Source organism: Diadema antillarum, unplaced genomic scaffold (assembly GCF_040938485.1).
Source record: "Diadema antillarum isolate AM-2024a unplaced genomic scaffold, OU_Dant_1.0 seq00001421_RagTag, whole genome shotgun sequence".
Lineage (NCBI taxonomy): Eukaryota > Metazoa > Echinodermata > Echinoidea > Diadematoida > Diadematidae > Diadema > Diadema antillarum.
Window position 1 is genome coordinate 160546 of NW_027272173.1, and position 26948 is coordinate 187493.

Here is a 26948-nt window from a genome sequence, read left to right on the forward strand (position 1 = left end):
TGATTGGGAATGGATTTTGCCCCAAGAAAATATCTCCTTGATTGCTCTTTGAAATCTCCCTGATTTGGACTGATGAAGAATGTTGGCAGCCCTGTGAACATACTCTTCTTCTCGCTTCCCATGACAACCACAGATCCCGTCGGAGGTCTACCTCCTCAGCCATCTGAGAGGCAAGAAGCACCGGGAGAGGGTGACCGAGAACCACAAGGGATCCAACCTCTCAGAGGAAGACATGGTAAAAGCCTGGCACCCAGAACTTTGCTAGAACAAAACGGACAGTGAATGCTTCCAACCTCTTGCTAGTTTTCATTTGTAATAGCATCGTATGTAGAGGCCATCACATCTGAACTATTCTCTTTGTGTGATCAATGCATATTGGCATCCATGGAAAAAAGAATAAGGTATGGGCATGCAGTAACTGTTAAAAAGTTGAAAGGAAGGGAATATTTCTGTATGTCCTTGGAGGTTTTCGTTTTGATGAAACCATGCTCATCGTTTTTCTCAGTTTAGTCATCATTCTATTGTACTGACATTTTATATATAAGAGACAAACTTTTATCCAGAATCAACCTGAGCTGATTTGAGCATTCAGCACCTCTTCATTTCATTCTTTCCCTTAATGAAGAAGATTATTTCCAAGTACAATGACAGATTGAATTTCTACTGATGAAATCTGTCTAGTTAAAACTTTTTCTGACTCCTATTGTCACTTTGCCAAGACTCTCATAATGCATTGGGTACATGTCGAGACTACTATATCAGTAAGAGTTCAAAGGTCACTACATTCAACAATCAGAGTTTATTCTCAGACTTGAAGTTTTAGCTGTTGTTGTATTGTGAAAGTCAAGATATTTCTAGTTCATTGTGAAAGTAAGTTGTAAAACTGAATTCCAGCTTTCAAAGCAACCACAGTAAATCACCATTGTTGCAGTCATTGTAAGATTGCATAGAGTGTAGTCATCTGACATTGTATTGAACAATTGTAGATTCGGAAAGTTATTATTACAGGGCCTTGTTTTATGAAAAGTTATAATTGATTATATAGTTGATTTCAATGTAAGTCTATGACAGCCTGTGTGGTAAGGAAATTCAAAATTGATTATATCTTTTGATAAAATGGGGCCCAGGTATCATACTGAGTGTTTTATGCAACAAGCCTCAGTAAATGTGTGGATAGGGATTTTAAAAAAGAAAAGAAAAAACACACCGTGACCTTTGAACCCTGCTTGTGGATGTGTACCCCCTCGTAGGAGACGATCTCCCTAAAGCTGGTGGTGGATGCCCCGGGAGACCAGCCACACCCAGAGCTAGTGGCGGAGCGGGAGCGCACCAAGGCTAGCCGGAAGAGGGCCAGGAAGCTGCGGCAGCGGATGGCCAGCAAGGGCAAGGAGTACGAGAACAACTTGCCCTCCAAGACCCAGGGCCAGGACTCTCATCACAAGGCTAAGTGAGTCTCAGAGAGCACCCTAGTCTACATTCTCATCAGATCTGTCAGATCATCATACTCAGGTGCATTTAGAACCCAGAACCTCCTTAATGCTAGACAGACATCATATCCATCACTGGCTATTGGGCAGAAGCTCGGTAGTCTAAGGAATATATCGTCTGTATTGCAATCAGGAGGTTATGGGTTCAAATCCCACCAGAGTATGATTGTCAATGAATTTTTTATCATGGCTACTACTCAAACACTGAGTGTATGATGTTTATCTTACGGCAATGAAGAGCAGTTTGTCAATCAGTCGCAATTACAACAACTTGACACAACAATTCATTAATCTGAATAATTATGCAGTACTTCCTGCATGCTATAAGGATCAGAACCAGCACTAGCTGTCGGGTGGAGGCTCGGTGGTCTAGTGGATGAGACGCCTATCTGGTGATCAGTAAAGCGTTGGTTAAATGTCCAACCGGAGTGTATATGCAAATGATTTTTTATCATGGCTGCTGATCTGGCTACTACTAAAACACTAAATATTCAGTGATTACAAGCATGTTTATATCAGTGAAGAGCAATTTTGTCAGTTTTTTGCAATAACAAAATTTATGCTCCATCTCAGACTTCAGAAACTGCTTAAAGACATGAACAAGTATCTTCAAGCGTCCGACTCCTCTGGACCGTGGGAGCAGAGCAAAGTATCGGCACTGGACCGTGCACTCGGGGAGGTCAACCGGATACTAGACAAAAAGGTATCCATTTTGCCAGTATCAACTTTCTTTCAAAGACGATGATTATGTAGGAACTGTATTTTCATAAATGTTTCATCTGTCTTTACAGTTTTCCAAATGGAAGTCAATTGCATCGCAGCTCCAACAAGCTGTTATCTTTTCTCAATAGAATCATCAGAATAGATACCTTTATTGGTGCTGATGTACTAAAAACAAAAGGAAATTGTTTGGAGCTACCTATAAAGTTTTAGTCTTTCCATAATGTTGTGGCCAGTGTCACTGTACCACAATTTTGGGAGAAATGGGTCACAAATGATCATATGAAAATCAGCTGCAATCTTCTTGCCATTACTGAAGCTGCAACCCATAGTCTCTACCCCAAAACTTTGACATGGGACCAGAAAGTCTCTTTTGTATATTTAGATATTTAGAAATAATGCACAGGAGAGATTGTGTTAGTGGAGGTGCAGTGCATTCGAGAGTATTTACAATGGTGTAAGTGCATGATATGTTGCATAATACTGTGAATGACCAAGAGTGAGCTGCATCTCCATTAATGTCACAAACTTAATTCTGTGCATTATTTGTTTTATTAAATGGGTCTATGAACTATTTTTTCAGATCAGGTGGTAAAACTTTATATTGCAGCACAATGGGGCAGACCTTTGATCGACCATGATGACGGCTGCATGAAACAAGGCAATTGTTTGAGTTTTAGCCATACACAGAGACACAGATTGATTGCTAATCTACTACAGGATAACAAGCAGTGCATGTCACAAGAAAATGAAGAGCAGACATACGACCCACTTCAGCCGTACTAATGGGCTACGTTCTTGAACCCATTTTATGACATGATGTTATCGATAAGAGTATGTGTCATCCCATAATGACTGCCACTAGATGATGTATTTTGGTCTGTGTATACTTTCACTGTAGGAGCCATCAGACCAAATCATGTTCAGGGCTCATGGTGGTCTGTCAGTTCTGACGAGGATACTGATGCTGATAGACAGTGCTTCCTCTGACAGACCTGCTGTGGTTCCCAAGAAGTGAGTTTACAGTCTCGTACAATGTACCATTATTTTCATAATTATCCCTGCTTCTTTTAGTCCCACAATATTTGCTTATGCGACAATCACTTCAGTCTTATTTTCTCCAAGTACTTAGGGTTAGAGTTAGGGTTAGGGTTAGGATTCAAATATGGTTTTAGGTTTAGTTTGATGTGAGGATTAGGACTAGGTCAGAGTTATGTTTGAGTTATGGGTAGAATTTATGTTTGACTTTGCGTGCAGATATTTCAAGGGAGCAATTGTCACAGGAGCAAATGTCATGGAACTTTCATTCAATACATTTTTTTGGTGTTTTTGGAGAGGGGGTTCTTCCAAGTCTTCTTCCTCATCTTTGCCTAATGTTTTCTTCCGTCCCATATGTCTGTCGGTCTGTCTGTCTCTCTGTGTCTCTTCCTCTCTCTCTCTCTTGGCATATCAAATTGTGAAATACTTCCAACTTTCGAAGCATGAGCTGTTATAGACATCCACGTCTACAAATCATATCATTACATTGTTACGCAAACCTTACCCAACATTGAATCTCTTCAATGCAGGACACTGTGCTCGGCCGCTGAGGTGTTCCGGCTTGCCTGCCGCAACAACTATGACAACTGCCAGTATGCCATGTACAGCGGCAAGATGGCACCCCTCATAGACCTCCTTATGCACCAGCTGTCGGTAAGTCTCAGTTTACCATCCATTATCATACCATCACATTAATCATGACAAGCCTTCTATGAAAGCTCGATCATGGATATGCTGTTGTCTTCTTTAATGAGTCAGATAGGGTATATAGTGCATTATGAGTAAGATTCAAAACATGAATGGGTTTTTCTGCCTAGCACCAGCATAGCCGTATCTTTGCGGTACAGGTTAAATTCTACACTGTATATTTTGTATATATTTAGTTAGTATGAGTTTTCACGAGTATGGACTTTTAACCCGTTGAGGACGAGTCCGGAGTATACTCGGGCAAGTGTCTATGGGAAATGCGTGTTGTAGTAAAATCAGCCCGTCCTCAATGGGTTAAGGCAATTTTGCGAGAGGTTGAATTTTAGAATGAGAAATAGTAATTATTCCTTTGCAGAAGAATAGTATCTGTGGTTCATATATTTTGCTTCCCCCCCCCCCCCATACTAGATTCTAATACCTGAGACAGAGGATGGTCTTCATGGTCATCCCTGGGGACTGGACTCCCTCAAGCCACCCTATGACGTGGTGGCCGGCAGTCTCATGCTCCTCTTGACCAGCCTCCTCAACGTCCTGGTCAAGCACCGGCCACAATCCCCGTCCACGCCGGACGGCAAGCTGCCATCCTCGGCCAAGAAGAAGCAGAAGGAGACGTTTGACCAGTGGGGCATGGATATTGTGAGGTCAGTGTCCAGTTTATGGCCTAGAGGGCAGTGACTTCTATTGGCAGAGCATCAAGATGGGTGTTGGGGTGGCTGCGTTGCCGCAGCGAAGCAAACATGTTTCGCTGTTGTTTTTGTTATACTCTTATATGATTGTGTTCTCATATATTTCATATTTAATTTATTTTATTTTTTATTTTTATTTTTTTTGTGTGTTAATGCATCTACTTACAGTATGGTCAAATATGGCTTTACTCATCCCTCATAAGAACACAGCTGCCAAATTTCCATGATTCTTCAGGGGGCTTCCTTTAAAACTTCAATATCTCCTCATATCTAGATGTGAAATTCTCTGCGATTCAGGAATTATTTTTGCCCATTGAGATGCATGTAACACACAACATCTCCATCAGAGCTCTTTGGAATCTCGATCATTTTGATGTGCCAATGTTAGCAGCCCTGTGAGAGTTACAACAGTCCGTGTGCGAGTTTGATATGTCCTTTATCTTGCACAAATTCTACTTACATCTTCAATTAGATATCAAGTTATCAAGTTACACCCTTGCCATCACTAATCCTTTGTTTATTGATTTGTTGTTGTTGTTGTTGTTGCAGCTACCTGGTTAGCTGTGGAGTGTTGGACAAGCTGACTGTATACTTCAGCAACGTGCGGGACCCCATAGACGAGGAGCCCCATATAGCTGAGTTCCTGCAGCATGCCCTTGGGCTGCTGGGTGCCATGACGAGATTCATCTCCACTGCCTCAAACAGGTGAGTTTGTGACGACTCATAGCAAAGGAGACCTCCCAAGATCAGTCACTGTTAACTGAGAAATATTCATGCCATTGATTTCTCATGCTAGATTTGTTAGGAGATTTTCTCATGGTTTTGACAGTGCTGATGGGTGGCATTTTTCTAATATACAAAATGTACTAGAAGTTATAGACAGGTAATACTAGGAATTCACAGGAAGAAAAAACATTGGCATGGTTGTATTTTTGTGCTGGTATCATAGAGTATGAACTATGAAAATGCCACACTATAAGAAATTGTAATGATACTGCAAGGAGATGCCAAGGAGTTAATATTCATAATTTTTTTGTTGATGGGAAACGGATCCAGGATTCGAGAAGGTGCTGTTACATTGTACATGGACCAATGCTTACGCATACATGTATGTCATGTTTCGAATATCTAAATAAAACCGATTCATGCACTGAGTTTGTGAAAAATGTGTGTGGCATCATGTCATTCTCACTTCATCTCTTGATTTGGCCATTATTCTGGGCTGGTTCTGTCTATAAACGTATGCATCCTCAAAGACAAAGTTCACTTGCTAGCTAGCTGTGGAAACTTGTAAATACGTGTAAACGTGTAAATATGTGATATACTTTCATTGACAGTTGACTAGATCTACATCGTTGATCTTTGTAATGAAGATGCCGGCGATTGTCGTGCCATCGATCAGCACCTTTTTGAATCTGTGGTCCGTGTACCTTTAACCCGTCGAGGACAAGTCCTGAGTATACTCGGGCAATTGTCTATGGGAAATGCGTGTTGTAGCAAAATCAGTCCGTCCTCAACGGGTTAATCTTGACAAACTTTTGTTCCTAGAGGAATGTTTTGCCCAATCCATGGTGCTTCCCCACCCCAGGTATCAAGAAAGACATCATGATTGAGTTGTTTGTCTGTTTGTTCGATTGTTTGACTCCAGAACCGCTGCAGGCATCTTTACACCCAAGAAGGACGACACCACCCAGCTGGTGGCCACCTTCCAGGTGACCGGTCTGGGGGGCATCGTCTCCCTCCTCTACGGCATCCTGCTCCACGGTGGAGCCCCTGCCAGGGACAGCACCATGACCCCACCAGAGATCCCTGAGCACACCCTCAGCGTGGTCAATGCTGGGATCAAGATGCTCAGCAGCATTGCCACATTGGACCTGAATGTCTTGCAGGTGAGAAGCAATGCTGGCAGAGAAGGAGAAATACTGCACTCTGAGATTACCCTTCTGTGGAACACGAGTCTAAAATCTTTTTGTCGAATTCAGATACCGTATTCGCCAGCGATAATGCCACACCATTTTTCACAAAAATAAAACAGTAAAGTCGGGGTGAGGCCTGTATGTTGACACAAGCAAATTATTGTCTTTCCAAAGTGTAAAAAAGAAAGCACAGCGCGATTGCATGATGATTTGCATAACCACTGCGGTGATTGCAATCCTTCACATATCACACAATAGGCCTATCTCTGCAATAATCTGCTATTGAATAGTACAGTGTGTGTGAATGAAGACACCAGGCTATTGAATAGTGTGTGTGAATGTGCACACTCTCAGTCATTCCTCACATTAGAGTCCTACACACAGAAATATCATTCAATATCCTGACACGAAGTTTGCATCAAGTGGAAAAACTTAATATGAAACAAACATAATTAGAAAGGCCTTTGAAAGATGGAGAATTAACAAGTTTCTCAGAAATGTGATGTAGAGAATAATGAAGTTTTGATCAGAACAAAACCCCTTCGATTTTTTCATCATCAAAGTCGGGATGCGGCTTTTCCGGCACTGCGGCCTCATAACCGGCAAATACAGTGTGAGAATGTTGAGGAATATATGAAGTAGCAGGCATAAATAGCTCAATATCAAAGAGAGGGCATATCAATGCAAATCTCTTGCACGTTCTATTGATTGGTCATCACCAAATAATGGTTCTCCCTCTCTTGTACAGACTGCCCTTGGTGCCGAGGGGACGTCACTGGAGTTCCGACATATCGCCACCTACCTGATGTGGTATTGCAGTCACTTCACGGCCTGTGAAGATCTACTCCATGAAGTCATTCTCATCGTAGGCTACTTCACTGTACTCAGCAATGACAACCAGGTAACGGCAGAAAATATAGTACTGTATTTGGTGCCCAGGTCTACCTACTAAAAATTCACCATTTTTGTGCAGTTATTATTATTGTTTTCATTATTTTTTTCTTAGCACTGTTCCTGGGTTACCCAAAAATTTTTTAAATTGATTATTTTCTTGTTGCTTTATGCACATAGATTTTGTTTTGCCTTTATATTAACACAACAGTAAATTAATATTTATACATCAAGTAAATCCTGTAGATACATTATTCATATTTCTTTCATTCCCCCTTCCCCCAGGTTCTCGTACAGACGGGTAACACTCCAACCCTCCTCCAGCAGCTGTGCAGCCTTCCCTTCCAGTACTTCAGTGATCCCCGGCTGGTCAATGTCCTCTACCCTACCCTCATCTCCTGTTGCTATGACAACGTGGAGAACAAGGAGATCCTGCAGCAGGAGATGAGCTGCTCCCTGCTTGTTGTGTTCTTAGAGGTAAGCTCATGTTTATTTCATGTCTGTTTCTTCGGATTAGCTCCCCTGTAATTTCAAATCCTGCATGTTTGAGTAGCAATATCCTCTTACCTTCACATCTGCACATCTCGATGATTATCCAACTTTCTCCTTCTTTCTCTTCTCCTTCCTTTCTGGTTATCTTTCTCCTCCCACCGACTTCCAAACCCTTTACCCGATTCTCACTCTATTCTTCCTTACAACAACTGTCCCTGCCTTCTATTCTCCCATCTACACTAGTGCAACTTCACTTTCCAGCTCACTGCTGCCAGTTGACTGCCACACTTTCCTTCCACTCTCCCCATGTTCCCTCCCTCCCGCACACTCCTCTGTCTAGGATCTTCTTTCACCAAACAACAGTCCTTTCACGGACTACATACACATCGTGTTACTGCAAACCTCCTTCCCTCATTTACAACATCATACAAACTTTCAACAACACATAATTTCCTCATACTCTTTGACATTTGGTATGGATACAGTATACAATGTAATAAAAAAACAATTGGCATGCAATAAGAACATGTGACACTAAGTGACAGTACCATCAGTGTAGAATGCATTTAATGCATACAAATTCTCCTAGAACCATGAAGAGTGTATTGTGTCTTTGTATATCTGTTGTTTGCAACTACCAGTTTACTCACTTTTCAGTTAAAGTTGTTTACCCTTCCTTTTCTTGTTAATTCAGTATTGGTAGCTCACGGGGGTTGGGGGTCAGGATTGGTTCAGTAAATTTTGAGATGTATTGCCATGTGCTTCAAGATATCACAGAAGAAAGCTTGTAAAATGCAGCTCTGTTTGTTTTAGTGATTTTTAAATAGAAATTTCTGTTTCAACATCTCTTTTTTTAACAGGAGCGTCTAGGGGACCAAGAAAGGAGAAAACTGGTACCAACAGCAGCCAAAGCAAGAGGTAAGACCTCCTCCAACAGAACTTTCAGCCAAATGTTTCCACAATCATTTGAGTCCTGCCTTGTGTTATTAGTTAGTTTTGATGTCGGGAGGGTTGGCAAAGAGGACGGGAGGCAGAGTGTAAAATTATTCTGTGCACGCGCGAAACCGAGGATTTCTCCATCCTGCTGATTTTCGGGATGTTTCTTGGTGGAAATGATATTCGGTCTGGTAACCTGTTCCATACTGAATTCTGAAATCCCCATAGACTTAATACACGGGCCACTGGGTTCCCATACGGAACGAGTAAACAGGATGGGTGGCTAGCCGCTGTATGTGTGAGTAAAACAAGCACCTGTGTGACAGCTTACACAAGTGCAGCGCATGCAAGCGTGCCCATCCACAGAAATCTAAACAGCGAGCATATCAGGGCAGAGGAAGACGGTCACTGTTGGTTAACTCACTGTCCTATATGCCCTACTGTCCCGAATCAAAGTCTCCCTATCACCTCCAAGATCCTCCAGAATTTACCTCATGCTTAATAACACAAACCCAGCATCATGTGGGTCTAGGGCAATCACCCCCTGGGCAATTACCCCGGACCCTTCCCTTGACCCTAACCCTAATCCTAATCCTGAACCTAATCCTAACCTTAACCCAAACTCTATACCCTAAACCTAACCCTAATCCTAATCTTTACTCTAACCTTATCACTAACCAGTATTTAGCAGGGGGTAATTACTCTCGCGGGGTAATTGCCCTGATACGACTCCAGTATGTGGCCAGTCAACTGAGGGCTCACATAGCAGTTTACTAGGATGGTTGCAGAGTTTATGTAATTCATCAAGTGTCGATAATTGGAATGTGAGCTAAGAGAGTAGTGATTTTACTGGGGGAGGGAAAGAAAAGGGAGACTAAAATTTGTCATCAAATACCTCTTGCCCCCCAGCAACCATGTTTGATGCTCATCAAGAAGTTGCTGTCAGTCGATGTTTCATAGCAGGTTGAATTTTTAACCCTTTTTGTGCCGGGGGCTTCTAACAATGTGTGCAATGCTATGGGGTTTTCTGTGCCAATCGGCACTCAAAGCCCACAAAGGGTTAAATTGTTTTGTAATTCATTTGAAGTTATCGTATTTTACAGCAATTTGAAATAGTTGTAGTGACAGTGTTGAAGAAGGGAAAACAGTAAGTTTAAGTTGAATATGTAATATATTTCACGTGACTCACGAGTGAGTCACTGTGACACTAGGGAGAGTGTTCAATCACATTGGCTAGGTCTATGCCAGTAGGACAAGAATACACTAGCAATTACTATTAACCAAATGTAGTGACTGTTGATATACGCTGCATCTCAACCTGCACTTGTACTTTTGTATGTCTTGTCTTGTGATATACAGCCGAGCATGGTGCTAGTGTGACAGAGCCAAGCAATTCAGACATAGGTAGAGTGTGGAGTTTTGCTTGAAGTGCACTCACACTAACTACAATTCACGAGTTGACACTTTGACAATTCTTTTTCTCTTCGTTTGCTCACTTTTTTCCTGCCATTAACCCCACTGTGTTCCACCTTTGAGGGAGTCACCACTTTGCATCAATTTCAGCCCTGCTTACAACTAAGTTTCATTTTATAAATTGATAAATCAAAAAGTAATAAATCATAAACTTCTGAAATTTAAAAGAAGTGGTAAGGCTACAAGGTCATTGTTTTTCTTTCCTGAGGTCACTATGGCAGCGCATAAAGCTGTTTGCATTTTGTTTCTCTGTTTTAAATTATTACGTCCAAAATACTGAAAGGTATATAATATACAGAAGAGAAATAGAGGAAAGTAAAGAGATTGAAAGAGAGACAGTGTTGGGGGACAATAAAGGCTCAAATACATGTGCTTTTACAACATAGTTCCAAAGTTAGTGTGAAGACCCCTAAATGACATACTGAATTAAATTTGTATGACTAAAGAAATAATAGATATGAGAAAATAGCAGAAAAGGATGGAAATCTAACTTTGTCAGGAAATGACCTTGCAGAAGTTAGCCGTATCAAGGCAAAAATTAAGTTAGCAGTTTATCAGCACATGTGTCATGAATGTAAATTTTATTGTGTGTAATATGTATATTTTGTCTTTTTTTTTCACATGGGAGAATGCAAGTTATGTGCAGATATAGTTTATATTTAGTGTACTTTTCCCGTAGAGAAGTAAAATTCAAATACTGAGATATTCAAGGAATTATTAGTTGTATATTTGCAGTGTAATTTCTGATTGTAATTTTCTTTGTGCTTATTGATTTTAATCAAATGGGCCTAACTGACTGGACTTATTCATTTCCACTCTGCTCGGATTGCAATTTTGTTATTTACTTTTATATTTGCCGTGCTGTCCTTGATTCTATTTCACTAACAAGAGCTTGATTTTGTAATTCTTCTATGCATACCACATGCTTGATGCTGAAAGCTTAGGTGTGCGTTTCTCCAGCTATGTTATCTTTCTCTGTTCTGGCCTTTTGTTATTGATTCCCAGATGAAGCCATTGACTGTTCACTATCATTTGAGTTGATGACATTATACTGTATACGCCAAATATTTCGCGAGGTTTTTCGTGAGTCAGGTGCTATATGCGAAATTAAAGACACACGAAAATATTGACTCTGATCCCGATGTGAATGTGACATACGCATGTACATTTCTCCGTTCAGTGCAAGATTCCACGATCGCGAATTTAACCCCTCGCGAAATCGTCAGGAATTCCCAATTGGCGAAAATTGAGACTCGCGAAATATATGGCGTATACAGTACTCTAAGTGATAAAATTGTTTTTCCTTTTTGATAAGAGCTGAAAGATGTCCAAGCTCAACAGGTCTTGAGGCCTCACCAGTATAGATTACCTGTCGTGATATTTTGATATCTTGATATTTTGAGATTGAGCGTGTTTCTACTGAGAGCACCTCACATCCCTGGCATCGCCACAAATTTTTTCCAACGCAGCACCTCGTATTTTACGACCACTCGAGCTGTTTCTACTGAGCGATAAAATACGAGGTGATGCAAAGGTGACGTGCAAATGCGGCGATTCCGGAAGTCAGGTACATGTATTTTTAAGTCACAGATTGGGTCACGCGCGCACTGCCTGACAATATAAAATGAAATACTAAGTAACACGGTGTAAAATCACAGTAAGTGATGAGGGCTTAGTAATGCAATAAGTTAGGCTGTTAATCATGCGAACAATAGACGATGAATGCCACAATTCACATGTAACGTAACGTATAGGGCCTATAACACGTACACAAGCGAGTTGGTACAGGGAGGTGAGAGGAAGCAAGTTGCGAACACGGTCGCTGTGTGTACACACGTATTTTGTACACATGTGTCGAAGGATTGTGTGCGATGAACCAATTGAAAATCGCGGGGAGAAATTCTAGACGTCCGATACACCACGAATTTCGCTACCCGGTGTGTTTCTACTGAGAATCGTCCTTCGCGTCACCACGCATCGACCACCTCAATAGGTGGACGACGGAGCACCTCGCATCACCCGGCATCGGCCACTACCCGATCTGTTTCTACTGAGGAAAAATTCGAGGTGTCACCACGCATCGGCCGGTATCACCACACATCGGCTGGCCTCACCTCGAATTTTCGTCGCTCAGTAGAAACACGCTCCTTGATATTTTGCAAATGTACCAGTAAGGGCCTGCTTGCTCCTGCAGCAGGGTTTTTACTCTTGATATATTCCTTGTTTTCCTGGATTGTAAACCTAACTTGCATTGCTTAAATCTTAAAATGGACAAATATCAGATTGGATCTGTAAGATCTTCTGTCGACATTTGTGTTTGTTGCTGTATTGGGTAAAAGCTGCAGGTTCCAGCCACCCTTTGATATTTCACTCTGCTTGAAATAGGATGGAAATGCCATTCTCAATCCTCAATCAAGCCTGTACTTTAAAAAAAAAAAAGTTCCATTGATCACACTGGATAAAGTTACAATTATACAATAATAACCAAGAGATGGGAAAGAATATAACTGAAACTGACGCACTACATAATCCTGTCTGCAATACATATATACAGTGCGTATTTAAAAAAAACGCAACAGGATTTGATTTCAAATTTGTGAAGATTGTGTTAACTTTACACCAAAGTGAGTAGCAACATTTATTCATACACGGTTATGGATGGCTGAGTAATCATTCTTTTTGGACAATGGGTCAAATTGGACTTGGGACCAAGTTTAGACACTGCAAGAATCAATGCACCTTATCAGAAATTAACTTAACAAATGGAATAATGAAATTAATAATCGCAACTTACCATTGTCTTCTTTCGGATATCTCTTTTTAACATTACATCCCATGCCCCTCAACATGGCCACCATTCCTTTTCACACAGAGATTAGCTCTTTTCTCCATCTCACGCACAGCCCTGCGAATCATTGGGGCTTGGTGGCGTAGAGCTTCAAACTCATCAGTGATTCTTTGTCTCAGAGTTGCAATGTCAGGTGGAGGGGTTATGAACACTTTGCTCTTGAGATAACCCCAAAGAAAAAAGTCACAACAAGTCAGATCCGGAGATCGTGGTGGCCACTCCACATCATGATACAAGGCAATCACCCGATTTCCAAATACCTCAGCCAATCTGTTTCTTACTGCAACTAGTCGATGGGCTGGTGCGCCAGCCTGTGCCCACCATAGGCGTCTGAACACACCCCTTTGTTGCACAGGAAAATTTTCCATTAATTCAGGAATCACATGTTCATTTAAAATTTGTAAGTATCCATTTCCGTTCATGTTGTTTTCAAAGAAGAAGGGCCCTAGGAGCAAACCGTTTCCACAAAGTCCAGCCCAGACATTCAGCTTTTCTCTACGAAAATCGACGTCATAGTTCAATGCAGAAACTGAAACTTGGTCCCAAGTCCAATTTGACCCATTGTCCAAAAAGAATGATTACTCAGCCATCCATGACCGTGTAAGAATAAATAAGATATCATTGGATAGAGGAGATATGTGGCTTTAAGATGTTGCTACTCACTTTGGTGTAAAGTTAACACAATCTTCACAAATTCGAAATTAAATCTTGTTGCGTTTTTTTTTTATACGCACTGTATTTAGGTCATATATATTCTGTGTTGTGTTAATATCTGGAAAAAACGACAATGAAGTGGTAAAGCTGGGTTCTCGTTATTCTTATCCCAAAGTGTGCTTGAGAAGTGATGTTTCACATTGTGTGTCTATCTGTCTGTCTATAGCTGCCCCCTGTCTGTCTGTCCGTGTGTCCCACATTTTGTTATGGCAATAAGACCAAAACCCCAGAGTGGACTTTCTCCCATACTTGTCCAAGGTATGGCACATAGAGTTTACATGTGCTGATTATTTTAAGTGCATTATCCTTGAGGTCGAAGGTCATAGGTCACAGAGCTATATGAAACATTTCATTTCATGGACATGACTTGAGCTAGGAAGGTCGGGGGGGGGGGGGGCAGAGGGTTGGTAAACAGTAGTAAATTTGGTAGGAAGGTTAGGATTGAATTAACAGTCATTTACATTAAATGATATGGGTTATCGAACTAAGTTCAAGGTCGAGGGTCACTAAATTTGCTGAGTGTGTCATTTTCCCACCATATCTTTGACTAGAAAGGTCTAGTGAAAAGCACATTTTAAAGGAAGAATAGAAGTATTGCAACTGATTGATTCATGAATTTGAAGAATAGAGGTAACCACAGTTATTTTCCCTGAAAATGAAAATGAAAGGTCAAAAGGTCAAAGGTGAAGGGCAAAGTTCACAAGAAGTTGAAGTCTTGCCTTCCTGACATTTGAAGAAAATGGAGTCACTGTTTAGAGAGAGAGAGAGGAGTTGAAGAAAGCAGAATTGTAGGATGTGTGCTCTCACACTACCCCTTCATGTAGTGGATTCAAATACTCCACCTTCTTTTTATGCAGTAAAAGACTTATTGAAACGCCCACCATCTAAACAAGCAAGTGTTACCTCGGAAGAAAAAAAAAATCATTCTTGTATCCCCGTGGAAACATCGTGACATTTTGGAAGGATGTTTTCCTCCCAGGGTGGGATTACTGGGTCTTTTCTGTTGACGCTGTGGAGAATCCTAAAGAGAAATATTGGATTTGCCGTGCTTCGTCTAGGCTTGAAACGGTTGAATAGAAACAAGGTGCGACAACTATGAAGAGGAAAACTGTATCCAGGTAGAGGATTACTCTCTGCTGAGAAGATGTTAATTCGGCTTGTCATTGTAGCTCTCCGAAGAAATTTGTTTCAACATATTCAGTTTATTTTGCTCTTACAACATGTGTGTGTGGATATCATAGTTAATCGTTTAGATTTGAAATCCCCTGAGAGACTTCATGGCTTCAAGATGATTAATATCTCAAATACTCCAAGTGAACACAGCATTGTTTCTTTGAATTGATTGTAAAGGGAGATATTTTGGGGGAATGAAATTTTCACAAATTGGAGCTGACGGCCTTTTTCGCGGCATGAAATTTTCACAAATGGCCACTGGCATTCAATGCATATAATGTAGACCAGAACTTTTGTGTGCATTTTAATTTTGGGAATCTTGTGAAATTCTCAAAATTAAAATGCACGCGAATATTTCTGGCTTTACGTTGATAATTAAGTAGATTGATATGTACTTGTATGTGGGTAAGTTTGCATGTTTGTGCATGTGCATATGTAACTACACTACATATATTTATGTGTGTGTGTGTGTGTGTGTGTATAAATGTGATATACACATTTTCATATGTATTAGCAATATGTATATTTTATGCATATATTCATTAGAATGAGGAAGTCCTGCCTTTTCCTTCTTTCTTGAATATCTTTTGCATGAGATTCTTCATGTGATTGGGGTTTGTACGCTATTCTCTTGTGCTCAAGCTGACACATTGTGTAGGATGAATTCTTTTCCCTCTTGCATTTGTGACTGAATACGAGTGGGATGGGGGCTTGGGTCCTTCATCTGTCTGAAGGAAGTATATGGGATGAAGGTAGAAGAGATTCTTTATATTATATTGGTCACTTCTTGTGTTCAGTTGATGGTGTGTGCCTTTCATTGATCTTGTTTTAACTGCTGTCAGTTGTTATGTTCATGTTTACTGAGTATGTCTTTTACTGCACTTATTCTTAACCCGTTGAAGACTATAGTAGTCCTGTGTATACTCAGGCAGGTGTCTATGGGAAACATGTGTTAAAGCAAAATCAGCTCATCCTCCTTAACAGTTTAAGAGAGGTCTGTCCCAACAATGCATGTTTTAATCAAAACACACTCTTTGTCCTCATACATTTCCTCACACTGTTCAGTAAGTCTTTCTTGTGGCACTCGTACGTTGTTGGTGAGGGGATGATAAGATTGACAGTGGGGAAGAGGAGGGAAGAGAAAGGGGGGAAGGTAGGATGAGCAAAGGAAAGATGGATGGATTGTACCAAGGATGATAGGAAAACAGGTGGATCTGCCTTTGGTAGGAGCTGGGAGCAAGGTGGGGGGCAGTGATTAGACAACCTGACCCTCACAGAGGGGTCCTATGGGAGGAAGATGATGATGAGGAGGATGAGGAGGATGGTGGTGATGGTGGTGGTGATGGTGGTGATGGTGGTGATGATGATGGTGATGGTGGTGATGGTGGTGATGATGGTGGTGATGATGGTGGTGATGATGGTGGTGATGATGGTGATGATGATGATGATAGTGATGATGGTTATGATGATGATGATGATGATGATGGTGATGATGATAGTGATGATAATAGTGAAGGCGATGATGGTGACAATCATGGTGATGGTGATGGTGGTGGTGATGATGATGGTGGTGATGATGATGGTGGTGATGATGATGGTGATGATGGTTATGATGATGATGATGCTGATGATGCTGATCGTGGTGATTATATGATGGTGGTGATGGTGATTATATGATGGTGGTAATGGTGATGATGATGGGGATAGTGATGATGCTGATGCTGCTGCTGCTGATGATGATGGTGATGGGATGAGGGTGATGATGATTATGATGAAAATAATGATGGCGATGGTGATGATGGTAATGATGATGATGGTGATGATGGTGATGGTGCTGATATGATGGTGATGATGGTGATGATAATGGTGATGATAGTGATGATAATAATGGTGATGATGATGGTGATGATGATTGTCATGATGATGATAGTGATGATGATAATGATGATGATAATGGTGATGATAATGCAGATGAGGATGAAGATGAGGAAGAGGAGGAGGAAGAATGGAGCAGGGGTTGTACAAGATGCTAACTGGAGTTAAAGAATAAGAAGTAAATTGAGAGAGACAGTAATGAGAAGTTGGAGGAACAAGAGAAGAAAGAGGAAGAGGAGGAGGAGAAGGAGGAGGAGGTGGAGGCATTGTCAGTGTTCTCAATGAGCACTGTTCTGTATTCGCTGCATATGATTATATGCCTCCAGGTTTACTGGATTATTCATGTAGGAGTATTTTTGTCATGCCATTCAGTACACTCATTCAGCCAGAATCCATCGGAGTAAGGTGGAGTAAATTGGGTTTTCTCAAGATTGAGATACATATGTTTTTACATGACCAAAAAAAAAAAAACACACCAAAGAAAACAAAAATTTGTCTATTGTGAGGTTGGTCATTCCTTCCACAACACACTTGAGAGTTTGGTCTTTTGTGTGTGTTGGGGGGGGGGGGGGAGGAGGAGGGGGAATTTCCTTTAATGTTAATCAGGATAATTCTTAAATAGTTGATGCCAAGCTGGGCTCTCCTGTGATATGGCTTTCAATAGACGGCAAGTCTCAGCATTCTCTGAGGCTGTGTAAGTCCCACCACCCCAACACCTTATCAGTCATGGAGGACGTTGTGTGCATGTGTGTGTGGTGGGGGGGGGGGGGGGGGGGTAGCTATGCACCTACCTGTCAGACTAAGGGCCTCTTCTACCCACATCTATTATGCATTTCATTCTCTGTGTGTCTACGTATGTCATTACTACCATACATGTGATCCCATGTGCTGTGTTGTAGAGATGGGGGGGGGGAGGGTTGGGTTGTTTATTGCCTGTTATGTAAATAATGGGAATACACTCATCTTGTACTATCAAACCTGAAATGTTTGCAGCATGAAATTTTCCAGAATTGGAGCTGATGGCCTTCTTGCAGCATGAAATGTTTGCAAATTGGAGCCAATGACCTTTTTGCAACGTAATTTTTGCTAATTGGAGCCGACAACCTTTTTGCAGCAAGAAGTGTTCACAAATTGCCACTGGCCTTCAATGGATATAGTGTAGACAAGGACTTCCACATACATTTTATTTTCACAAATCTTGGTTCCTCTTAAATTTTGCGAAAATGTCTGGTTTCACAGTATTGAAGAATATTGGTCTAAAACCGAGTGGCTTCTCATCTTTTTTTTTGTCCCTCATTATTCCCGACACACATGTCCCGGTGAATTGTGAACTGAAAGTTGATGAAGTCCTTTGATTTTATGCATGCCAGGGAGATTGATTCATGATGCAGTGCGAGTCCACGGGTACTCAAAAGTTGCATCTGAATTTGGCTTGATGGATGCGGGAGAGCCGGAGAAAGTGATGCGGGCTTTAGACGTGATGACAATGCCGAGTGGTGGCGACCGTCGCCGTCGTCCGGTGGTGATGCGAATATTCCCCGCGTCCCTTCCCGGTTTCCCCCCCATCTTCCCCGAGTCTTTATGGCTTAATCCACTCTAATCCAGGTGGAATCCCTCTGGGTAGGAAAAGAGCCTCGTAGCGGATTATCAGGTAAAACAGGCGCTAGTCTCCCTTCCCAGGAGACCGGAGGGATCTGCCTGGTCATGCGCTCCTTCCGTCTCCCACCATGCAGCGGCCGCATTAAGCTCTGACTTGCTTTCCGCTCTTTTTTTCCCCCTCATCTTTTCCAACTAGACACAGCAAGATGTCTTACTCAAAAGCTGTTTCCTCCCGTAAGGCATTAGCTTTGCCGGAGTTCCCCCCCCCCCCCCCTTCCTTCTTTCCTCCACTATCACCACCTTTATCTGTACTGATAGCATCCAGGAATTGTGGGTCTCTGGATGTTGTGTGAGAAGGTTTTTGTTGTTGTTGGACTTTTTTGTTTTTGTTAGTCACATCGTGGGATGTGATATTATCATGGTCAATGCTCCTGTAGAGTCCTCTGTAGAGGCTGCAGACGGTAAGAAGCTTCCATGTTTGGGTTTATGTCTTGCGTCTGTGTATGAGTGTGTCATGAACTTTTTATTTCATTTGCATACTTTTGTATACATGCAATGTATCTTTAGTTGTGCCTAGCTATTTTCATCATATAGCTTTCTACTTCTTTTTTTTTTGGGGGGGGGGGGAGGACTTGGGATGGAAGTGGCATAAGGCTTTTCTTTTTCTTTCTTTTTTTAATGGTGGTAGATACCAGCAGGTTTCCCAAACATGAGATTTTTTATGTATTCACAAACGGTAGTATGTTCGTTTTGTAGATATAAATGTCACATATCAGACTCTCAGTCATACATGTATTCACATTGTCTTTGCACATTTTATGCAAGCATGCCATGTATCCATCTAGGTAGTGTAACAAAGAGTGTTGGATGTGTGATTTTCAGCGATCCAAAAAAAGAAAAGCCAGATCCATGAATATGTAGCCAGTGAAAGGTATCCACATTGGGTGAGTAATGATCTCAGGTTGCTGGTTACAGGAGAGAGAGGGGGGGGGGGGGGGAGGGGGGAAGGAAACAGACCCATAAACATGCGGTATTCTATAATATACAGGGTGGTATGTACACTGTCAATTCTGTCCGCAATCCATTTATGTGTAACATTGCCATTCCAGACTGAACTCAGAGATATGCAGTTAGAAACAGTCAAACAGGGAATTCCCACACCAATAAGATATTTAGATGACTGCATAAAAACTTGATGTGCACCATCTACCCTAATCCTCCCACCCACCACTTGCCCATCCCCTATCCCTCATCCACCAACTCCTCCCCCATCCCCCCACCCCCCACACACACTCGTACAAGCACCAGGTACATGCCGTGTGTTTTCTTTCTTTCTTTCTTCGTCAAATCTTTTATCTGGAGATTCATCAATTTGACTGAGACTTCACCCTCTCCCGTCGTCCTCTGGGTAACCGTATCCCCGTCCTATCGCTCCATCTAAAAAGCTTAAAAGCAACAGTGTGTTTCTTTTCTTGCAAGGGTAAGCCAATCCCATCAGGTCGCAGAAACACATTGGTGCATGAAGATGAGGTCACGTCAGACGAGCTGTCACATCTTGTGAGGTGCTTGGAACCACTCTGTTATCTCTCGCTTGGTCAGAGGACTTCCTTCCCCCGCTTTCCTTCTTGATATATATGTTTATTTATTTCATTTATGTATATCTTCATTCAGTCAATCCGGCACCCTGCATTTTAGAGATTGAGAAAGATTTTGTTTTTCCTATTACACATACGTGTATATATTTCCTGGAAATGTAGATAAATGTTCCTTGATACCATCATCATCTTGATACCATGTGGTAAAGTGAAATTATGGGCATAGCAGATTGACATTCATTGTGTATAAAAACTTGCCACAGACTTCTCTTCAAACTATAGAAGCACCCAAGAAAGTTAATTGTGGATGTACGGGGGGGGGGGGGGGGGGGTGGATATGGTAGGATTTTATTCTGGTTAGAATTTTGATCACTTTTCTGAATTTTATAGCAAACTTAATTTGTATTTTTGCATGTTTTTGCAAGTTGAGAATCTTTTTTTTTAATTGTTTGTTTCATGTTAAACTTTTCGTAATCTCCTCAAAATTGACACAGAAACAACATTGATTTACATTGGCTAATGACAAAAAAAAAAGAAAATAAAATCATCACTTAACCAGTTAAGGACAAGTCTCGAGTATACTCAGGCAGGTGTCTATGGGAAATGTGTGTTGTAGCAAAATCAGTCGGTCGTCAATGGGTTAATTATGAAATGTAGCCCTGTCCATGTGTTTGGTTGATTCACTGGATGTCATAGAGTCGCTCATTGGCACATTTCAAGGTCCCATACTTGATTATTTGTGTTGGTTAAACAGGCAACTTTCAGGACCATGATTTGTTTGTGGCAAGTGTATAGGACGTACCCCAAATGTACTGCTTTATTTCTGTTATAGATAGTGTGGCCATATCTCCAGCTAATGTACATTCATTGTAGTTCCTTTGACCAACACTCTTAAAGGGAAGGTAAACCCTAAGAGCAATGTGGATTGAGAAAAGAAAATATGAAGGAAATTCAACAAAAATTCACTTTTCTAGAATTATGAAAGAGCAGTGGACCAACCGCTTTCAGAAAGCAGGGGGAATAATTGCTACCCTTAACATATGTCAATATCAAGTTGATGGAATTTGTAATTTTCATGAAAGATGGATTTTTGTAGTATTTTCTTTATATTTTCTTGGTATTGTTGTCCACTCATACGTCATAACCTCTAGTAGTCTCCTCATCCAGCGGTTCCAACACCAAAACTTAAAAATTCATAACTTTTGCATCGATTGTCTGATTTTCTTCAAACTTTCACTGATGTGTTCTACTAATGTTGCTGCTTTCACTCAATCCACATTGTTCTTGGGGTTTATCTTCCCTTTAAAACCTTTTGAAGGACTGCCATCATAAAATACTATTGAAATTATGTCATGAATGGGAGTGAGGAGAGCTAATGAGCCATTGTGTGTGAAAGTGATGTTAAGATCTACTGTAGACAACACTCCCATGTGTATATGTCTACCAAGCGGGAGGGTGTTTCATAAAGCTGTTCGTAAAGTTACGAACGACTTACGAGCGACTGGTGATCAGTTCTTGTGCTGAATTATTGAAATTCTGATATGTATAGCACATCAGAAGTGATCACCAGTTGCTCGTAAGCTGTTCGTAACTTTACGAACAGCTTTATGAAACAGGGCCCAGGTCACTCAAACACTCAATGTATCATATATGGCACTGCATACAGCACAGAGCCTCTGAAAATTATGGAGTTTCCTCCCTGAATATCATGGGACATATCAATGAAATTAGCCAACCACAGAGGTTTCTAAATTTGGCTGACTCCCATCACTTTTCTCTTTTCATCTTCCGAAAAGGCTGAAGCAGAAATTTATAGATAGTTAGGTAGATAAGTAGATAGATAGATACAAAGATACATAGATATGTAGATACATAGATAGATTGATAGATAGATAGATCCAGTGTAGATAGATTGATAGATAGATAGATACAGTGTAGATAGATTGATAGATAGAGAGTACAGTGTATGGGGGAGGGGAGGGGATTAGTGCAGGAAAAAAGGAGAAATCAGATTTTTTCTGTAGTTTGGCATGGAATATGGGGGAGGGGGGTACTTTTGTGTTATGATACTCGATGGTTTCCCCGCAACCAGCGTGGAATGTGAAATAAAGTCATATATACTTCCTTTGATTGACATACTGTGTTGACAAAGTTCAAGTATGTTCTCCATCATGTGCCGCCGTCCCAGATCCTTCATATTTTGGCCCGCGGTATAATCTGAGGACTGCATGAACCGTGATCAGCCTCACGTCATTCTTGACAGCGGAAACATCCTCCGATGAAAGATCCACATATTTCCGTATTCTCGCCAGTGAAAGACACTCGGTAACCACAACTATTCCCTCCACCACCCCCCCCCCCCATCACCTCTCTACTGTGGTACACGTGAAACCACCGACTGTTTTCTTCTGCTTTTTTTTCTTCTTTTTTTTTTTTTGTCCTCCAAGTTACCTGCCAGTGATGGGCCGTGATATATCGGCTCTGGCGTGTCTAGCAGATCGTTAATCCATGCCGGCTCGTCTCCCGAAACCTGCACGGAGCCGACCAGGTGTGTCAATAGTGGCATGCAAAGGGTATTGACTCATTTGGTGCTAAGCTCCATCAACGCTCCCGAATCTTCGCCTCCTTCTCCGTGTTATTATTTCACTCGGGTTTTATTCTTCTCTTTGTTTAAAAATCCTGGCTTGCGGAGATGTCACTTTGCACCGCCGTGACGTGTACAGTCAAACTTCTTGGCAGTTGTATTTTTGTGTGGCTGTATCATTTCCCTTTACTCGATTGTTTTCCGTTTAGTTTGTGACTGAAACAGTTTGGTTGGTGTATTGCCTGTATTCCTCACCTGAACAGTTTTTCATCGGATCTTTCTTGGACAGCAAAGAAGTATTCAACAGCTTGTTAATGTCTCACTGCGTGAATTCCATACCCTTTGATCAAATGAACTTTACCTATCAAAATAAAGTTATTGTTTTTTGTTTTTTCTTCTTTTCATGCATATGTTGTTGTTTTTTGCCTCCGATTCTGCTATTACGTTGTCTTAAAAAAAGGCATCCTCAATATTCAAAGATGAGGTAGTGTTGCGTATCCAAGCTTTTATCTTCTTTTCCAAAAAGTTTGTATATATTTCTTTAAAGGTCGTGTTTACCTTTAGGAGCAGTGATTTTAAGAATGTTCAAGATATCACTTTTGATGCATATGTGTAGGTCAGTTGTATCACAAAACATCCTACCATGTGAAAATTTTGCAATAAAGCCTAAAATATAATGAGATATCACTCTTTTTCTCATTAAACCATAACTGTAGACGGTTTAGTCTGGAAACATTTTTATTATAACTATTGTTCACATTTTGTATATTTTACAATACTTAAAATCGATTATACTGGTTCAAATTTTTACAATGGTGATTTCTCTCCCTAACTCACATTTTAGAATTATTTTGAAGCACTAATGCTGGGTTTTTGTTTTATCTGTAGATGGTACATTATGCCTTTAATAGTTAACTTTGTAATGTGGTTAGAACTTATGAGACTCACATTTATCTGTCCTGTATCCAATATGCAGCTAGCCAGGGGCAAAGATGAAGGTCAAAGTATGAATGTAGTAAATTTAAAAGAAATAATAAATGTATATGCAGCAAAATAACCAAGTGCCTGTTTTGTACTTAATTTGATGGAAAGCATATCATCACTGCATTAAATATTAAAAGACAATTAGGTAGACTGTGATTTTAGCCAGCCATGGGAAAAGGTTACCATATTTTAGCTGCAAAAACAATTTGGGTTAGATGGAGCATGAAGTATGAAGGCGTATCATTCATTATGCTGGTGTCAAAATCCTGTGATGCTTCTAGCTTCTTTTTGTTTTTCTCCACTGGTGTATAGTAGATATTCTCTATTTAGGGCATCTCTTTTATGAATATTCCTGCCCCTTAAGCGTCTGTTGCAGTGTTCTTACATACTTTCTCTTTTATTCGCTAGGGGTTTTCCCTCACAAAATCTCGGGGATCATTTTGTCTTCTGATGCTATGCTGCTTCCCCCCCCCCCCCCCCCTCCGATGTGTATAGCCTCTCTCAAATGCTTTTTCTGTCTTCCATTCTTTCTAGTCATCTGCCTTTAACTGGGGAATATTTCCTTGTGATACAGGGTGGTATTGTCCGTTATCTCTTTTGACATGTTTGCCGGGAAAGCTGGCATGTGTTGCTTTCGCTGTTCTCGGGGGGGGGGGGGGGGGGGGGGGGGGGGGGGATACGAAGAATGAAATGACAAAGAGAGACTGTGGATGCAGGCTTTTACCAGATGATGCAGGGCCCACTTAAGCATTCGTGACGGCAGCTCTGGAAGTGCGCGGCGAGAGCTTGCGGAGACTGCGTTGAGTATTGATGTTTCGTGTTGTTTCGATTCGCAGACTAGTTTCTCCGGTGCCGCGTTGTGGCAGCCAATGAGTGTTCGATGCATTATTGATAAACGTGACCCGCTTCCTACCTGTGCTTTCCTGTCAAAACCCGCACGCCGGTGTAATTCAAGAATGGCAAGCTAAACTCTGGCTCCATTTGAGCTCAGTAAACATTCTACGTGGGCTAAACAAAGTTGACATTCCCCCCCCACCTTCCCTCTCTCTTCCCCCTCTCTCCCCCTTCCTCTCTCTGTCTTCTTGCCCCATGTTCTCTGCTCTCTGTAATTCTTTACTCCGTTTGATAAGGAGCACCCCTTCAATTTCACATTTTCGGCCTGTTATGCTCAACCTGTATCCTTCTTAATACGCACTGCGCGTGCGTGTGCCTTGTTAGCCCGGTCAGATTATCAGGTGTGTGCCTATATTGCGCAACCTTGCCTCCCCACCGCCTTTGCGCAAACAGTGGCTGCACTGTCGTGCTCTTCTCTTCTTCTTTATTCCCCCTCTCTCTCTTTCTCTTTTTAAAATTCTATTTTGTGTTCTGCATGTTCGAGCGAGAACAACTGGTTGGCCGGCAGCAAAAACAAACTGACATGGATACACAATTTCCCAACAATTGCGCCACCCGGAATATTAGATGCCGATAACCAAGCCCTGATTGTGGATGGTCAAACAGAACTTGATACCGCGCGCCCGCATCTGTTCAAATGGTGAAATCAAACCCGCGGCCCCCACCAGCGCTACCACTGCGGTGATTGAAAATATCAGTGCCACCCCCATGTCTTCAACCAGGTGTGTGTTTTTACACCCCCTCCACCCCCAAACACCCCCCCCCCCCCCCCCCGAGATATTCTCCTCATGATCAAAATCGTATTTGTGCCAAGTGTTGGGGTGCCCTCCACATCCATAATTGATTGGAGACGTAAAAAGTGTCCCATTTTTCTCAGAACACTCTTCGGAGAAGTAGTAGCACTTTCCAGCAGTGTTTCAGCAGCCTCGTCAGGAGAATTTCACGCGTGGAAGCATTGTATCCATGACTGCTATTTCAGTCATAAAAGGACAATGGAAAGACATGATTTTTTGAACAGTTGTGACTTGTCAAAGAGTAAGAAAAGTTTGAAAGCCAAGATAATTTATCTGTAACCCGTAACGGTATGTTGAATACTGTATGCGCCATATGATATAGCAAGTCTAATTTTTTGCGAATCAAGACCTCCCGACAATTTTGTGAGTGGTTAAATTTGCACGTGTGTAGTAACAGTACTGAACGAAGAAATGTATGTGTGCATGTCACATTCACGACAAGATTAAAGTTGATATTTTTGCACGTTTTCAAATTTATGAATAGCACCAGGCTCGTGAAATTCTCTAAAATAAATACCATGCGAAATTTTGGCATATACAGTAAAAAGAGATTGCTAGTTCCAAGTCAAGGTAGCGTTCCTTGCTTGTAGGAGGCAACATAGATCCGGATTAAGTGCCGATAGTTAGACACAGTGACTCGTGACAAATAATTGATACTTGAATCAAAATTCATAGTTTCATTCAAGTCTTTATCTTTGGTGAAATCTGGAGAATATCTCTAAACCCATCTCATGTGATGTAATCGTGTTGATACTGTGTGAGCAGTTATTTTCGCGTTCAGATACTTTTGCGAATGAGGAGGTAAGGGACATAGTGAGATGTTGTTTGAACGAATTGACATGAAGCTGTTATAAGTGCACTGTTACACCAGCTCATGGGCAACATTTTCGCTTGTTGTTCAATTTGCGGTCCAACAGTGATTCCTGAAATTCACGAAAATAACAGCTTATACAGTAACACAATCCCCTCCCCCCCCCCCAAAAAAAAAAAAACACCCTTAGCCTGAGTTTACTCTGGACTGTTGTGAGGCATGTTAATTTTTTTGCTTCTTGATATAAAAGAAGGGTTTCAGTGGTGAGTATATCAATATGCAACACCTCATTTCTGAACACCAAGGACATTTCTGTCACGAGTATCAAAGAATGACATGTCAGGCTCGTGTAGGTGATGTTAAGGCAGTAGTTCGCTTGTCGCAATGTAGCCACGTAATCATTTGCACCATCATGTATATGTGAACAATCAGTCTACAAGCCTGTATTATCTTTCCTGTGTGCTGCCCTCAACTTTAACATGCCCCTTACTTTTCCACATGGCTTGATATTATCAGCCATCGTCTTTGGTTCAGCTGCACTGCCGAGCCTCTCATACGTAGAGTCTCAGCAAAAATTCTGTATACGTCATATTGCTACCGAGAGACACCCCATTAGATTATAGCACCAGTGTACAACATGGGAGTCAGATTGTTAAATTTTGCAAAATTGGATGCTGTTGGTTTGGGTGTATAAATAGTAGTGATTGATTAAGCATTAGTCTGGTTGTGT

General features: G+C 41.3%; 1 protein-coding gene across 1 annotated transcript in view; it reads left to right on the top strand.

The window, feature by feature from the left end:
* The window catches only part of LOC139709256 (S phase cyclin A-associated protein in the endoplasmic reticulum-like), a 45223-nt gene extending 36197 nt beyond the window's left edge, over nt 1-9026 (top strand). The window contains 11 exon segments of the mRNA XM_071621206.1: nt 134-235; nt 1251-1447; nt 2061-2190; nt 3109-3221; nt 3776-3899; nt 4362-4594; nt 5189-5352; nt 6299-6528; nt 7304-7456; nt 7732-7923; nt 8799-9026. Of these exon segments, the coding sequence (XP_071477307.1) occupies nt 134-235; nt 1251-1447; nt 2061-2190; nt 3109-3221; nt 3776-3899; nt 4362-4594; nt 5189-5352; nt 6299-6528; nt 7304-7456; nt 7732-7923; nt 8799-9026 (1866 nt within the window).
* Nucleotides 9027-26948: the final 17922 nt, after the last annotated feature.